The sequence below is a fragment of the Prionailurus viverrinus genome, chromosome A2 (genome assembly GCF_022837055.1).
Source record: "Prionailurus viverrinus isolate Anna chromosome A2, UM_Priviv_1.0, whole genome shotgun sequence".
In the NCBI taxonomy this organism is placed as follows: domain Eukaryota; kingdom Metazoa; phylum Chordata; class Mammalia; order Carnivora; family Felidae; genus Prionailurus; species Prionailurus viverrinus.
The window spans coordinates 123,496,932-123,514,248 of record NC_062562.1 but is presented as its reverse complement, the minus strand read 5'-3'; the positions used below and the strand labels follow the sequence as shown (position 1 = coordinate 123,514,248).

The window sequence follows — 17,317 nt, the reverse complement described above, 5'->3', positions numbered from 1 at the left end:
CTGCCCTGCCATACAGGATGTGGACAAGTGGTCCTTTGATGTCTTTTCCCTCAATGAGGCCAGCGGGGATCATGCACTGAAATTCATTTTCTATGAATTACTCACACGCTATGATCTGATCAGCCGTTTCAAGGTCAGTGCCTACTTTTATTTATTTATTTAATTTATTTAAAATTTTTTTAATGTTTATTTATTCTTGAGAGAGAGAAAGACAGAGCTTGAGGAGAAGAAGGGCAGAGAGAGAGGGAGACACAGACTCTGAAGCAGGCTCCAGGCTCTGAGGTGTCAGCACAGAGCCCAGCGTAGGGCTCGAACTCACAGGCTGTGAGATCATGACCTGAGCCGAAGTCGGACGCCCAACCAACTGAGGGGCCACTCAGGAGCCCCACTGCCTACTTTTAAAATATGCCTGCTTTGGGGCGCCTGGGTGGCGCAGTCGGTTAAGTGTCCGACTTCAGCCAGGTCATGATCTCGCGGTCCGTGAGTTTGAGCCCCGCGTCAGGCTCTGGGCTGATGGCTCAGAGCCGAGCCTGTTTCCGATTCTGTGTCTCCCTCTCTCTCTGCCCCTCCCTCGTTCATGCTCTGTCTCTCTCTGTCCCAAAAATGAATAAACGTTGAAAAAAAAATATGCATGTTTTGTCCACCCTTGCATGACTTTTGGGCTAAGACCAAGAGAATCCTTTTAATATGGACTGAAAACTGCTGTGGGTGACTTGGGAAGCATCATCCAGACAGCCGCTTCCCTGAATTCTGCAGTGGGAACTTTTCCTTAAGCCCTTGTCCAGTGGGGCTCACGGCAGGCAAGAGGCTGGAGCCACACAGTTTGATCCCAGTCTTCCTAGAAGTACAACCGGAAGTGTGGACTAGCAGAACTCCCCTACAACTCGGCCTGCGGATCTCATTTCAGCCTGATTTCGTGTATTGTCAAGCACTCTTGGCATGGAGACAGTAATGGAGACAGAGTGTGCATCTGCTGTCCCTGCAAACTTCTTTCCCCACCACTTGGTTCAGATTCAGACAAATGCTCTCACTTATCATCTGTGACAGATCATCGGTATTTCCCAGCCATTCATGCTTCAAATTAACTCTTCAACTTTAAGTAAAGAGCATGAATTGTTTTCAGTGTTCAATCCCCTCTGCTTTCTAATACCACGGACTCTAGAGGTGGGGCCAGGTTCCTCAGGGAATCTGCGTTTGTCCAGTGACCTTTATCGTACCATGTTCCTTGCACTTCTCTCATCGTATGGATGAACCTCTGGAAATCGCAGGGGTTTTGTTTTTTGTTTTTTTAATATAATGCCTTGATTTCTCTAGACAGCACAGTTCTGTATCACTTTCCTAACACAGGTGGAGGTGTATTTCTTACATAGCCATAAATGCAGTGGTCCTCAATTACTTTTGTATCCAAAATCTGCTTGAAAACCTGGTGGATACTTAGTTCTTGTGCACATATGCACATCTTGTAACCTAACACTTCAGTGACTCATGGATCTCTCATGAACAGTCCAAAGAACCTACGTTTATTGACTCTTCATCTTAAAAATGATAATGACTTTGTCTCTGACATATTAGAGGCAACATTTACATTTTTAAAAACCCACAAATGGTAAATATTGAAGGATGTGCCCAAGGAAGAACATGTAATGGATGCTCACAAAGCGTAATAGTAAAGCATTTTCTTTTCTTTTTTTTTTTTTCCTTTCTAACGTGATGGTTAGTCTCCTGGAATACTGGAATACACACTCTCTTTTTTCCCCAGTTTTATATTTGATAATTTACTCTAAACCAAGGAATTTATCCAGAAAAGAAATACAGTGAATGTTTTCAGGGGCCCCCTTTTTTTATAGAAGTATTTTGCACTAGTCTTTATTTTCTGCCACACACAAAAAAAGCAGGTATGTATATTATACATATTTGAGACAGAAAAGGAATTAGGCTAATTGGAAATATTAATCCAAATTGCAATGCAACAATAATAAATTGCCAAGTAATAGAACATATTTTGTTGTGTTTTTTCCATGTGTCCAGGGCATACAATCACTCCTTCTAAAGGGCACAGTTTTCAGGAGGTGGCAGCCTAAGTTTATTTTGCAATGATTTTACAACTTGAGATCTCTATGTACTTTGTGTTTCCCCCCCAAATAAATGATATATGCTACACAGCTTGTATTCATTTATTTCTCAAGAAATAAAAGACTTGACCCTTTGCTTGAGATATAAATGAACACCTATCTTTCTGCCCTAAATGTCTTTGAGATGATCCTGTTTCGTTCCCCCTGGAGCTCGAAACTGAGCACAAAAAGCAATTTGCAGGGCAGACTGTTCTTAAACCAGGGACTTCCTGGGAGATTTTTCAAATCAGCTGATAATTTGTTCAGAGATTTTTACTAATTTTGAGAAGTTCACATTTCTTCACGTGGTATGTTATGCCTCCAGAAAGAGGCAGCTAGAGTGCCTTAGATTTCTGCTGCCTCACTTCAGGCTACCAAATCACTAGCTAAACCACCTTCCTGCTCTCTTTCAGATCCCCATTTCTGCTCTTGTCTCATTTGTGGAGGCCCTGGAAGTAGGATACAGCAAGCATAAAAATCCTTACCACAATTTAATGCATGCTGCTGACGTTACACAGACTGTGCATTACCTCCTTTATAAGACAGGAGTAGCGGTAAGTACGGACAGGAATTCTTAGATGACACGAAAAAATGTGATGATGATTTTTTTTTATTGGAGGCACAAGAAGTGCACTGGCGCGTGGAATTCCTGCTCCCCCAAAATTGCCTAACCAGTCACTGAAGGTCTTGGGGTTCTTCATTGCCTCTGATATTTTCTCCATCCTGGACTTGATGAAATGAATATGAGATAGTGACTTGCATCTTTATTAGGCTATGGCCAAATTAAATATAATTTCTAGAACGAAATCTGTATTTCCAGATATGGAGAGTAGTACTATTAACCTCTTGCTATGGCCAATGACAGTGCTATCCATGTATACTGGAATTGTATCAATGTGTCTGGCACCCAAATAACACACGGTTAGCTTTTGGTTTAAACCACTAGACCTTTTTCACAAGGACTATGGTTATTCTCATCCTATTTATGTGTGTTTGATTTGTTTGACCTAAGGGTCAATGTTACTTCTAACCATGTGAAACTTTTCTTGCTCATTTTAGCCCAACATTTCAACTCTTTAGATGTTTTTGAATCTCTGTTCTATAATCCATTGTATGAACTGACCTGTTTAACTTGCTTATCTATGCCTTTTCCCCTTTTGCTTTGATGGGAGCCATTAATTTGACAAGATATAGCTATTAGTAACAAACAGCTAGTTCTCTATGTTGTTCTCTTGTGACTTTTTCCTTTGAAATCTTCTTCAGAGTTGACATCAAGGTAGACATTCTTCAACTATGGTTATTAATTAGCCCATAAACTCAACACATTTGTTATTTTTTCCTCTAGGGCATGTTGAAAGACTTGGTCTAATGTCTCACTGAATTAAAAATGGAACACAGTGGGAAGAATGTGGGCTTTGAAGCAAGATATAGTGGGACATAAATCCTTGAGTAATTACTTATTAGATTTTTGTGACCTATGATAAATTGCATAAATCTCTGAGTCAAGATTTCCTCATTCTTAAAATGGTGAAAAAATATTCCATCTTGTAGAAATACTGTGATGGTTAGGAATAAACTATGAAAAAGATGAAGTGCTCTATCTGCATCATAAAGGAAGCTCAACAGTTAGGAATTGTTAGTAAAACTTTGCTGGACTGCCCCCAAAAACCTCGTATCAATGTTCAGTTCTTTTTTGTTGTAAAACTGATTTTTTAAAAAACTTTAATATTTATTTATTTATTTATTTATTTATTGAAATAAAAGAAATGTTTATTTATTTTTGAGACACAGAGCATGAATGGGAGAGGGGCAGAGAGAGAGTGAGACATAGAATCTGAAGCAGGCTCCAGGCTCTGAGCCATCAGTACAGAGCCTGATGCAGGGTTCAAACCCACAAACCATGAGATCATGACCTGAGCCATAGTCGGATGATCAACCAACTGAGCCACCCAGTTGCCCCACGTTTATTTATTTTTTGAGAGAGACAGAGCATGAGTTGGGGAGGAGCAGAGAGAGAGGGAGACACAGAGTCCGAAGCAGGCTCTGAGCTGTCAGCACAGAGCCCAATGTGGGGCTCGAACCCATGGACCTGACTGCGAGATCATGACCTGAGCTGAAGTTGGATACTTAACTGACTGAGCCACCCATGCATAAAGGGGACCTGTTTAATGTGATAAAAGATTTTTGCCAGAAACATAGATCAGGCTTAGTTAATGGTGGTTCCATGAAGGCATGGAACAAAACAGGGATGCCCTCATTAATGTTGCTATTGAGCATTTTTCTGGAGGTCTCAGCCAATGCAGTATCGTATCTAAAAAAGTTGAAGAAGTATCGTGTGAAAATAATTTTACCATCTCATTTAAAAAATCAAGAAAATCAACCAAAAATTATTACATCAAATAAAAGTCCTCAATAAGATCTAGATAAAGTAGCTATCCTCTTGACTGGAAATTAACAAGTGTAACAGAAAAACACACATTCCTGAGAATTTTTTTAAAAAAATCAATAAATTGCTAATGAATAACTTTAAAAGTGATAAAAAGGAAACTGTAAAACTAAAGGGCAGAGAAACAACGCTTAAATAAAAAAAGAAATACACTATATTTTTTAATGTAAATCTTCAGTGTTATATAGATGTCAGTTTTCCTCAAACTAATCTATAAATTCAAAGCAATACCAATGAAAAGTAATGAAACATGATAAACTGAGTATGAAATATATGTAAAACAGATATTTCACAACTGTGGAAAAAACAGTTTTGAAAAAAATGTATGTGATACGGTAGTCCTTATTCTACTAGGTATTAAAATAGATGCTGAAACTATAGTGATAAAGACAGGGTGGTCATGGCACCTGGGTGACTGAATTAAGTGTCCAACTCTTGATTTTGGCTCAGGTCATGATCTCACTGTTTGTGAGATGGAGCTCCATGCTGACAGCATGGAGCCTGTTTGAGATTCTCTCTCTCTCTCTCTCTCTCTCTCTCTCTCTCTCTCTCTCAAAAATAAATAAAATAAAGTAAAATAAAATAAAATAAAATAAAATAAAATAAAATAAAATAAAGACAGGATGGTATTTGTGTAAAAATAGACAAATAGATGAATGAAATTGAGTAAAGTTTCAAAAACAAAACCCAAATTTATTTATTGAGCACTTATTATGTACTAGGTACATCTTTACAGGATGAGGATACATTGCTGCTCTTACAGAACTTATGTTCTAGTGGGAGGTTATAAATAGAAGACCAATGAAAAACTAAACAAAGAATATATCGTAGTGTTCTGTAAAGAATTAAAATAGGGCACCCACGCAGACAAAACTGGGAATTTCATTAGACAGTTAGGAAAGGCCTCTCTCTGGAGGTAATATTTAATCTGAGATGGTCATGAGTTTTAGCTTGAGCCATGCCAAGGACTGAAGAAGAGTATGCCGGTAGAGTTAAGGTGGAACTAGCACATATCCCGTCACGAGAGAACAGCTTTGCAGCATTCAAGGAGCAGAATATAAAAGTACATGAGGGGAACAGTGGTACAAGACAAGTTTGGAGAAGGTAGGAATCAAACCAAGTTTGGCTTCATAGGCCTGGGTAACGAGTTTAAGTATAGTTTCTAGGTGCAGAGTGAGGCCTCTAAAGGATTTCAGACCGGGGAGTGATGTGCTCTGATGAAGATTAGAAAAGTGTTACTGTGGAGGATAGATTTTGAGGCAGCCTGGTGGAAGAGGTACTGTAGAAGTCTACCAGAGAGATAAGGGTAGTTTGAACACAGAAGGACAATCCTGGGATACAGAGACAAAAACATGTCTTTGAGGTAGAGTTAAAAGGACTGGGTGGTAAGTAGAATTTAGAAATTTAAAAGAGTACATTTTACACCTTTGGTTTGATAAATGCGGTTGATGAGAGAGCCTGGTGGCAAAACAGGCTTTGGGAGAGGGGGAGTCAACAGTTTTGATTTAGATATGTTGAGTTTCAGATCGTTATTAGACATCAGTGTCGAAATGTCCAGTGGGAAGAGAATGAATGGAGTCTAGACCTCTGGAAAGAGGTCAGGGATTCTCATGTAGGTTAGGAAATCTACAGCATATCAATATTATGCAAAAGACATGGAATTAGATGAGATTATCTAAGGAGGTGGTGTGAATAGAGAAGTAGAAGGGGCTCTTCAGTGAGTCCTGGAGGAGCCTAGAGTTTAAAATGAAGGTAAAGAATTAGAGCCACTAATCGTAACTAAAAAGGAGTGGTCAGTGACATGGAATAAAAACCAAGAGAGTGCAGTGTCATGGAAGCGAAGGAAGGAAAGTGCTTCAAAAGAGAATAGTGAACTGTGTGACACATACCAAAATGTCCAGTAGGATGAGGATAGGCAAGTAACCACTGCCTTTGGCACATGGAAGTCATTTGTGTCCTTGGCTTGAGTGGTCTCAGTGCTTTGGTGAGGATGGAACACTGAGGATAATGAAGAAAGATTGCAGGTGAGAAGGTAAGGGTGTGTGTATAGATGACAACATTACAGGGAAAATGATTCAGTTCAACAAGTGTTTTGAGGACTGTTCATTTGGGGGGGAAAAAGAATGTTATTGTTCTACTTTAAATCATTTGCCAAATATCAGACAAATGAATTAAAGATGTGAATACAAAAATAAAAATCCAATCATATCAGAAGAAACTATGAGAATATGTTTATGTACTTGAAAAAGGAAATTCTTTCTTAAACACAAAAGTTATATAAAAATATTGATTAAGCTGAGTATATTAAAATTAAAACCTGTAGGGTAAAAAGAATCATCATAGTGATGTAAGGAAAATATAGAGAGAGCAAGGATTAAGATCCAGGTTATAGAAAGGAATCAACAAGAAAAGACACAAATTCAGTAGAAAGTAGGAGGAAACCTATTCACAGAGTTACGATTGCCCTGTTATAAAGTCTCTGTCATAGGCAGACTTTGGTCTCCCCCCACCCTCCACTCCCCAGTTTATATTGTTGAAAGTCCTAATCTCCAGTGCTTCAGAATGTGACTATATTTGGAGACAAGATCTTTAGAGACATAATTTAGGTCACATAGGTGGGCCAATATGACTGTTGTCCTTATACAAAGAGGAGATTAAGATTGTAGACATGCATGTGTGCATAGGAAAGGCCACGTGAGATCACAACACAAAAGTGGCCATCTGCAACCTGAGAAGAGGGCTCTCACCACAAACCAACCCTGCCAATGCCGTGATCTTGGACTTCTAGCCTCTAGAACTGAAAAAATACATTTCTCTTGTTTAAGCTGCCTAGTCGGTGGCCATTTTGTTATGGCAGCCCAAGCAAACAAATCGAGTAGCAGAGCCATGATTTGGTCCCAGGATTGACTTCTAACACCATGCATTTATGTATTTAGCTATACTTCTATAATACCTGTGGCCAAAATAGAAACATAAAAAAATAAGCCCCTGATATTCTTACACCTCAGTGTCCTCATGTGATCCCTGAAAGTATTGTGGTGAGGATCAAAATGGATGTAAAAACGTACTTTGGATGCATCTATTCAACATATATTTAGTCGGTACTTTCTGTGTACGGTGTACAATGGAGATATAAAGGTGAATCATACGTAGCTTTTTTAGCCCTCGAGAAAAACTCCAAGTATTTATGCTAATGCAAGTTATCATTAACATGAATGTTATATCCTAGCAGCCAATGATCATGATGTGTTGCATACTGTTCTTAAATGAGCTCATTTGCCATTGAATTTTCATTATCAATTCAGGCCATATTCAGAATCATTCTTAAATATAGAAACTACTTCCTGCCCACACTCTCTTGGAAATGCAGCTCAAAACAAATTTCTTTCATTGCAAGCTTACAAAAACAGTGGGGAGCATTCTGATGAATGGAGAGCATATTGTTACTCTAACCTTTCATTACAAACCAAGAGGGGGAAAACGCTTTAAATCATTTCAGTTTTATAAACTGTAAGACACGTAGGGAATCAAAACATCCTATTGATAAAGTGATGTCTGGGCTTCAACATCAACAGTATTACTCACTGTAATCTGTTTATATTACTCATTATTGCTTAACTTAGATTCTGAGGAGATGCTTGAATCCTTTCAGAATTATTTTGCCTACTTTTAAGAGAAAAATCCTTGAACAGAAGTAGACTGAAGAGTTGTTGATTGAATAAATATGAATTAGACTCCGAGCTCCAAAGTTTGATTTAGGTTTGATTTAAGAAAAGATTCCAAACTGCAAAGCCATCCCTTGGCCCCTTTCATTGCTTTTGTCAGGCAAGTGCCATTAACTTTCCTTTTGCTTATTTTTTTTTTAGAAGGGAGAAGCTGTATATCTTGTACTTTTGATCATATATTTTGTCATCATATAAAGGAAACACTAAGCACATATAAATGGTTAAAGAGTGCTAAATAATTTTATTAGTCTTTGTGGTCAACAGAATTTTTGCCCCCATGATTTGCCCTCTGCTGCAACACTAATGGTACCTTTGATGCCAAAACATGAATACAGTGAAGGTTCCATCAGGGTTCCATGAAGTAGGGGATGAGCTCGGATTCTCCAGGAGGGCCCAATGTACATGTGGGTCCTTGAAAGTCAAGAGGTGGCAGAGGAAGTGTGAGGACTCCACAAGCCGTTGCTAGCTTGAAGATGGAGGGGGCCGAGTAGAAAGCACAAGAAGGAAACGAATTCTGCCAATGCTCTGAATGTACCTGGAAACAGAGTTTTCCACAGAGCTTCCAGAAAAGTACACAGCCCTGCCAACACCTTGATTTCAGCCATTTGAGATTCTCACTGGAAAATCCAGCCACACTATGCTGCTTCTGACCTACAGAAGAACTGTTGACCAATAACTGGGAGGTATTCTTTGAGCCTTAAGTTTGTGGTAATTTAAGGTAGCAATAGAAAACTAATATAGGGGTGGAAACATTACAGAGAAACTGTCATTCCCATATCAAAGCCATAACTTGCTAATAATGTCCCCTCTAGCAGTTTTGCCCATGTCGTTTTCCTTGAGGTGTCCACTGCCCTCCACCTGCCCGCATTCCCACACATACGGTGCTTGCTTCCTGAGTCATGCACTACAGAATTCGAAGTCCACTGCTACCAGTTGTCACAGCATCCCTGTTATTGAATTAGTTGTGACACTCATATTTTATAGATAGGGAGATGCTGATAGGATCTGTGGCTTGTCCCTTGTCACAGTTTGATAACTCTAGAAGACAATTCATGTGGGACTTAAATTTCTTACTTTTGGGTTGTCATAAAAACTTCTGGGTTCACACTAATTAACTTGGAAAAGGCAAGAAGATCTGGACCATATTAAAATATGGAGGCCAGGGGCTCCTGGGTGGCTCAGTCAGTCAAGCATCTGACTCTTGATTTTGGCTCAGGTTATGATCTCAACGGTTCGTTGGATCGAGCCCTGCGTTGGGCTCTGCACTGACACCATGGAGCCTGCTTGGAATTCTCTCTCCCTTTCTCTCTATCCCTTCCCCACTTGTGTGCTTGTACTCTCTTCTGTCTCTCAAAATAAATAAGTGAACTTAAAAAAATATGAAGCCTAATTTCCCTCAAAATAACTTCTTCCACCTTCTTTGTCTCTATTAATGATGCTATCTAATACTACCCATTATTTTGTTTTGTTTTGTATTTTTGTCACTTAGCTAGTAATATTAGGACCATCTTTAATTCACTCTTATCCTTGACTACAACCTCTTCTGCCCACTTGCAGTCAGTTGACTGCTATGAGTTAGCAATGAATTCTACCTTCATACTATCTCTGCATCCTATAAGGACTTTGCCATGCAGAAGTACTGTTCTTATTTCTCCCCCTCACTGGCATGCTGACCGTGTTACCCTCTTGCATGTAAACTTCATTGCCTGTTGAATCTGGTTTGTGTTCCTCACTCTGGCTTCTAGTGCCAGGGCTCTAAGTAGCCCGAACTCCCACTCCTCTAAAGGGAATCATTTCCTTACTCATGATGAATCAGCTTTTGATGCTGGGACTGGCTCATATCTTCATTCTTCTGAAAATGCCCTCTTCCATTTCTTGTTCTGTCCAATCTTCAAGGTCCATCTGTGAAGCTGTTTCTCACTCTTTTTTCTTTACTTTTTTCTTTTCTTTTCTTTTCTTTTCTTTTCTTTTCTTTTCTTTTCCTTTCTTTTCTTTTTTTTTCTCTTCTCTCTTCTCTCTTTCCTTTCCTTCCCTCCCCTTCCCTTTCTCTTTTCCTTTTTTTCTCTTTTCCCTCCCTTCCTCTGTTCCTTTCTTCCTGTATCCTTCCTTCCTTCCTTTTGTGCCAGATACCATCTGTCCTTCTTAGCTTCAAGAAACAGAACTGATTTCTAAGCATCCACAGGGTGTTTTGAAAAGCAAGGGTGTTAAAATGACTTTTAAAGGGTATGGTCTTATTTTGTTGTTGTTGTTGTTTGCTTATTTAAATCATTTGCTGGTTTTGGTTTATTAGAAGTAAGATAGGATCTTGTTAGTGTATTTGGGCAAAGGGGAGAAGTTACACTGATATTTGTAATAGAACCATAATTATGTAGTTATTTAGACGCCTACTGTCTGGGCTGATGCTCTGTGATTCAGATTTGTTTAGATGGTATACTGTCTCCCAGTCATAATCTTTTTATTGATTGACTTATTGATTTATTTATTTAACAATAGGAAAAAAACCCTACACTTATATTTGTTTTCCCATGAGTTTAAATCCTTGAGGGGTAAAACATCACATGGGTTTGTGTCCAATGGCCCTACCAGGAAGGTTGCTTTGGAATTTGGCCTGAATCATGCCACTGTTTCCATGAGCATGAATTACCTTTCCTCAGATACTCTGGTTTTGTTGGGTGTGCCACCAGGGGTCACCTTTTCTTTGTACACACGAACACTCTCCTGCCTAGAGAGAATTCAGTTTCACCTCTAGTGTAAATATTTTCTGTTTTAAGAAGAGCTGTGTGCTTCCAGGGACCCTGCTTATAGCCAATAGGAATAGCCTTGGACTACAGTGTTCCAGACATACTTGTCATTTTAGAAGCTCTGTTCCAAGCAGGGCTTGACAGGCTCCAAGATAGCCTCATAATCTTATTTTAAAATGTTAACTTTTGGGGGGCACCTGGCTGGCTCAGTTGGTTAAGTATGCAACTCTTGGTATTGGCTCAGGTCATGATTAGGATCAAACCCCATGTTGGGCTTTGCACCGACAGCATGGAGCCTGCTTGGAATTCTCTCTCTCCCTCTCTCTCTGCTCCTATGCTGCTCACATGCTCTCTTTCTCTCTCAAAATAAATAAACAAACTTAATTAAAATAAAATGTTAACTTTGCATGAGTTTGGAGAAAGAGATACACTGGGGAATGAGACGGGTAGAGACAGTGAAGGCCATCGAGTGGGGACAGGGTGTTGGTGAAGAAAAGAAAGACATTGCCAAAATAAAAAAATATATATGTATGGAAAGTAGCAAGAGCATGTGTAATATAAAATTATACCTATATAATTTTATGTAAAACTGAGTAAACACAGGAACAATGACCCAAAGGAAATGTGACAGAGATTCAGTGGGAATTCTGGAGACCTAGTATGTGGGTCTTCACATGGCTAGCTGTGTGACCTTGGGTAAGTCATCGAACCTGTCCCAGCTTCAGTTTTCTCATCTAGAAAATGGAGGCAACAACAGTACCTACCTTACGGAGTTGTGTGTATGGCATGAGTTTCTGTATGTGAAGCACCTAGAATGCTGCCTGATGTAAAGTGAGCCCCTGTAGGCACTAGGCCCGATGAAAACGCCCCTCACTGCTTTCAGGGAGGGCACTGCAACTTCAGTTCACTTGAAGTTCTTACTTATCTTAAATGTTAATTTCATTTTCTTGGTTTTTCATCTTAGTCTGTGTTTATGTCTTTCTGCTCCCTGTAGATCAGTTTGTATTTTTTTTTAACTTTATTTATTTTGAGAGAGAAAGTACAAGAACATAAATGGGGGAGGGTCAGGGCAGAGAGACAGGGAGGGAGAGAGAACCCCAAGAAGGCTCAACTCTGATAGTGTGGGGCTCAAACTCATGAACCATGAGATCATGACCTGAGCCTAAATCAAGAGTCAGATGGACTCAATGGACTGAGCCACCCAGGCACTCTAGCTTGTATTTTTGAAGTGTAATCTATCAAAGATGCCAGAAAGTTTCCTGACATTTCATGCTGAATTCTGCTAGAAATCATTTGCAAAAGTGTAGCATTTTTTTTTCCCCTGAGTATCTCTATGCTTATTCTTTTACAAACTGTGGGGTCTTTTTTCCCCCATAAGTTGTCTGTAGTTTATTTATTTTACCCTCAGTTATCCACAAAGAAGGTAATAATTCTCAAGAAGTTTTCAAGATGAGTATCAAAATTAGTAGTTAATTAGGAAGAAAAACCAGTTGAGGTGGGAATTATGAAAATGTATGTGTTAATTTTTAATCATTTTGTACTAACTTAAATCAAGTAAATATATTGTGTTCACTAATCTTTAATTCTGACTCCTGGCTCCTTTCTGAATTCTGCTGATGTGGGTACTCATATTTGTCTTGCTTTAACCCTGCTCCTATCTAAAATTTCTAGTTTCTTTTTTTTTTTTTTTTAAATGGAACTCTTTTTTTTTTTTAAATGTTTATTTATTTTTGAGACAGAGAGAGACAGAGCATGAATGGGGGAGGGCCAGAGAGAGAGGGAGACACAGAATCTGAAGCAGGCTCCAGGCTCTGAGCTGCCAGCACAGAGCCTGACGCGGGGCTCGAACTCACGGACCGTGAGATCATGACCTGAGCCGAAGTCGGACGCCTAACCGACTGAGCCACCCAGGCGCCCCTAAAATTTCTAGTTTCATTTCTTCAAAGGGAAATGGGAAATTAAAGATACTCATGAAACAAACTCAGGGCAGAATCCCTCTAAATTTTTATAGTTGTTTCCTTCTGTCTCACACTTGCCACACTAAATCATTGAATTTAGGTACGATAGGTAAACAGTTACATTTTTGTGTTCCTATTTTATTGGTTTTATATCATATTTAATTATGTAATCATAATAACAAGTGCAACTTGTCAAAACAGGGCTTGGAATAAACCACACTGAAACTTGTATTGATTCAACTAGTAACAAAAGTGAGCTGAGGGTCCCAAAGTTTGGGCTAGCAGTCATGGATGTTCTGTCATATGGGCATTGGGCAGTATGGTTTACAGAATGGATGGGAAGCATCAGTGAATCTCAAGTTATTGAAATGGAAGTCAGTTAAGACAGCTTCAAATATGCAGTGGCTATCAAATTCTAGTATACATCAGAATTGTCCGGATTGCATGGTAAAACACAGATTGGTGGTAAAATCCAGAGTTTCTGGTTTGGGGTGATGGGGGTAGGATTTGTATTTGTAACAAGCTGACAGGTGATGCTACCTCTGATGGTCCAGAGAACACGCTCTGAGAACCTTGGATTACAGCCAGTTTTGGTGGCGTGGATGGGGAGAGGTCTTCTCAAAGATCAGCACGCATAAGGTAGAAGGCCAGGTGTTACCTTTCCATCTGTCTACCTACCCACTTTCTAGTGGAGAGACATCAGGTTTTCTGTGTGTTCTCTGTGTGTTCTTGGTATTGCATTGAAATTTTTAATACATTTTTTTCTGTGTCTACCCAGAAACTTTATGTGGAATCTGGGGAAGAATACAATGAGGGCTTTTAAAGTCTTCATGTTTGTTGTTTTTTGCTTCCTGGAAAAAAAATAATAAAACTACTCGTTGGCTTTTTTCTTTTAACCTTGCTGGGCATGCTGCTCTCAAATCACATGTCCCCCAGTCTCCTCGCAGGAAAAAAAAAAATTCTGTCTGTCAGGAAACGTGTGTTTGGCAACAGCTTGCCAGCTGCAGGGCGGAAAGACAGCGATGTGGGTGTGTTGTCAGCAAGCTGAAGACTCTGTCTGAGAAAGAGACAGATTATCTGATTGCCCTGTAATCTCCCTTTCAGAACTGGCTGACGGAGCTGGAGATCTTTGCTATAATCTTCTCAGCTGCCATCCATGACTATGAGCACACCGGAACCACCAACAATTTCCACATTCAGACCCGGTGAGGATGTTGAATATTTGGAGAAGAGGCAGGAGGGGGCAGGGACCGAGATTGAGAAGTCAGAAAGGTGTTAGTCACCTTTCTTTTGCATGGTTGCTCTACCTTGCGTTTCTGAAAAAATCAACTTTTCAACAAGATATCAGCCTGGTCAACTTTGACCAAGATTTAGAATTTGAGAAGCCATCTGCTCCCAATTCTCATATTTTATTCACATCAAATATGGATATCCTTTTCTTCTCTATTCTGATGCTAGCTATTTGTTTACTTATACAGGGACTATGCATACTATTTCTACTAGGCAGTAGAACAGTTCACATAAAGGTGAAGATGCCAAGTAGACTAAATCAGCAAGCGTGGGCCAGGCTTGGGGTGTTTCTGTTGACATGAACAATACCTGAGCCTTCTTGCCCTATGATCTCCGGGATTCTGGGGAGGCTCTTCTTATCCTTCTTGATTTTATCCCTGCTCTGTTGAGTGCTTGCATTGCTCCCTCACATAAGGCCTGGGGAGCTAGGTTGTCTCATGTAGACCTCCTTACTATAGACAACCTATGTACCCACTGTAATGAACCTCTGTGGGGAGTATTAAATATGGGTCCAAGTGCTCCACTCTGAACCTCTTTACTATAACAGATATTGCTAACTTTTTTTTTTTTAAATGAAGCTTCACATTTTTCCTTAATATTGCTCTCAGGACAGAATTCCAGGCAAGCAGTCCCAGTCAATTGTCTTTTCCATTTAGGATGAAACTTTATCTGTCCTGTCCTGGCCCAAGAGCTTACCTTCTCTTAAGACAATTATATGGAACTCTGACAGTAGGGTTAATAGGATCTTGGCATAGTAATCAAAAGAAGCTAGAATTTGGGGAAAGATGGCATGGCTAAGAGGAAGAACGTAGCAGGGAGAGATGAGAATTTAAACCAACTAAATACTTGCTGTTTCACTTGAAAAAGCAGGTGCACACTCTAGATAGGATTGTGTTCATTAAATCAATTGACATGTATTTAATGAACCCTACACTTAATTATGGGGTACACAACAGAAGACAGTACTGTCTGATCTCTGTTCAGAAGGGGAATTGCAATAGATAGCAGCAGACAAAGGGACTTAAGCCATTAGCTTCATTGTCTACCTCCTGCTTCTTCACATAGAGGAGCCTCAGCTACTGGGAAGCAGCCTTTTGTGGTTCACTTGCAAGGTCTTTAAATATAGGGAATTCCTCAGAGCAGCTCTGCTTAGTGGATGTCTATGAGTGGAGCCTTTGCTCTGAGGACAGAGGCTGTGGTGAATAGCACTTGCTGAAGGAAGAGAGGTGGGTGGACTGTACATGGGTCTTTGCTGGAGACCAATGTCAAAACCAATCCCAACTCAGAGGAAATGGCTTAATTACAGCAGCTGGACATGAGCTTAATGTCACAAAATATACGTCAGTTAGAGCCTGACTTAAAAGATATAAGACCAGACCTTTCACCACGACATTTGTATGTTTTGTGTTATCTCCATAGGCGTGGGGATATTCCAGTGGGTTCAGGTATGCTTCGTTTAGAATAGAATTTAAACATTGGCTTCTTTAATAGAACTTTGTTCAAAGCATCTCAGCCCGTGTGATCCCTGCACAGAAAACTAAATCTGTGACCTGGTTCTTTGTCCTTTGATGGTATGTTAAGCCTAACACCTAACACTTTAAAGGTATGCTAGATATATCCCAAAGTGTGGCCAATGACAGTCAGCAGTTATTGTGGGGAGCAGTGGCTGAATTTTCAGAAGACCTTGCCTTTATCCCAACCCTGACACTTAGGTACTATGGGGTTCTGTGAAGTCACTTTAGATCACTGAGACTTAGCGTCCTTGATGAGCAACAAATAACCTGTAATAATCTAAGATTTCATTAAACTGAAGATATTGAAATAGTAAACACACAGCTCTGTGTTTGGTGCAATGGTCTGTAAGAAAGTGACTAAAAACTGTCATATAATTCTTATCATCTTTACTCTCAATTTTACACGTATGACTTTAACACGGCAAGTTTTAAGATCAAGGCACTACCAGAGGAACTTGGCACACTGTACCTATCAAGTGGTATGTGTTAAGAGAATTATAATGATAATAAATACTTTCATTGAATAAAATTTTTAAAAATTAACGTTATTCCAGAAGATACAAGGAAGTTTGAGTTGACCCATGTTTTATGAAATCACCTTTGCTACTAGTAGAGATCATTGAGATCTGGTTATAGAATAGTTTTCAGAGAATTCTCAGGTTGGATATCACATATTTCACATTCACATATTGACATTAAAATACCCTACATATATCTATTGATAATTTGTAGTGTTTGGTTTTAGCTTTTTGGTTGATATAAATGGCATGGGGCAAAGATAATTATTACATTTGGAAAAAAGACGATGCATTCTAGCTTGAGAGAGTTACCTGAAAAATCTCAACCGTTTAACATCCTAAATTATTTTCTTGGCTTTCTGTTCAGGTCTGACCCTGCTATTCTGTACAACGATAGGTCCGTATTAGAAAATCACCATTTAAGCGCAGCTTACCGCCTTCTGCAAGAGGATGAGGAAATGAATATTTTGATCAATCTCTCAAAGGACGACTGGAGGTAAGGATGAGGCAGGAGAGAGATTTGGAGGCCAAGAAAGGAACCGTGAGGAGAGATGAAATATGCTGCTTTTGGAGAAATAATACCATTTGAAATGTTTATGGCACCCTTTCTTCTGCTTCCCCCCACCGCTCACCTCCCTCCCTTTGCTCTCTCCTCTTTCTCTCTCCCCCCCCCCCCCCCGTCTGTCTTTTGCTTAACACAAATATTCAAATATATTATAGGTACTTTGGAAATACTTGCTGTTTGTTACCTTAGGAAACTTGTGTTGCCTTTATCTTCTGCCCCTGCCCTCCCTCCCCACCCCGGGAGTAGAATTCAGTGATTCATCACTTGCATATAACACCCAGTGCTCAACACAAGTACCCTCCTTAATACCCATCACCCATTTAGCCCATCCCCCACCCACTTCCCTCCATCAACCCTCAGTTTGTTCTCTGTTGTAAAGAGTCTCTTATGGTTTGTTTCTCTCTCTTTTTCCCCCTTCCTATATGTTTCTTAAATTCCACATATGAGTG

The 17,317-nt window shown here is 39.7% G+C and overlaps 1 protein-coding gene across 5 annotated transcripts in view; it reads left to right on the top strand.

Moving 5' to 3' along the window:
• PDE1C (phosphodiesterase 1C) overlaps positions 1 to 17,317 on the top strand; it is a 514,714-nt gene that overhangs the window by 415,502 nt on the left and 81,895 nt on the right. For all 5 annotated transcript variants that reach the window (XM_047849292.1, XM_047849290.1, XM_047849293.1 and 2 more), the window contains 4 exons: positions 17 to 133; positions 2,525 to 2,665; positions 14,086 to 14,186; positions 16,671 to 16,799. In XM_047849292.1, coding sequence (XP_047705248.1) covers positions 17 to 133; positions 2,525 to 2,665; positions 14,086 to 14,186; positions 16,671 to 16,799 — 488 coding nt within the window. The remainder of the gene's footprint in view (positions 1 to 16; positions 134 to 2,524; positions 2,666 to 14,085; positions 14,187 to 16,670; positions 16,800 to 17,317) is intronic.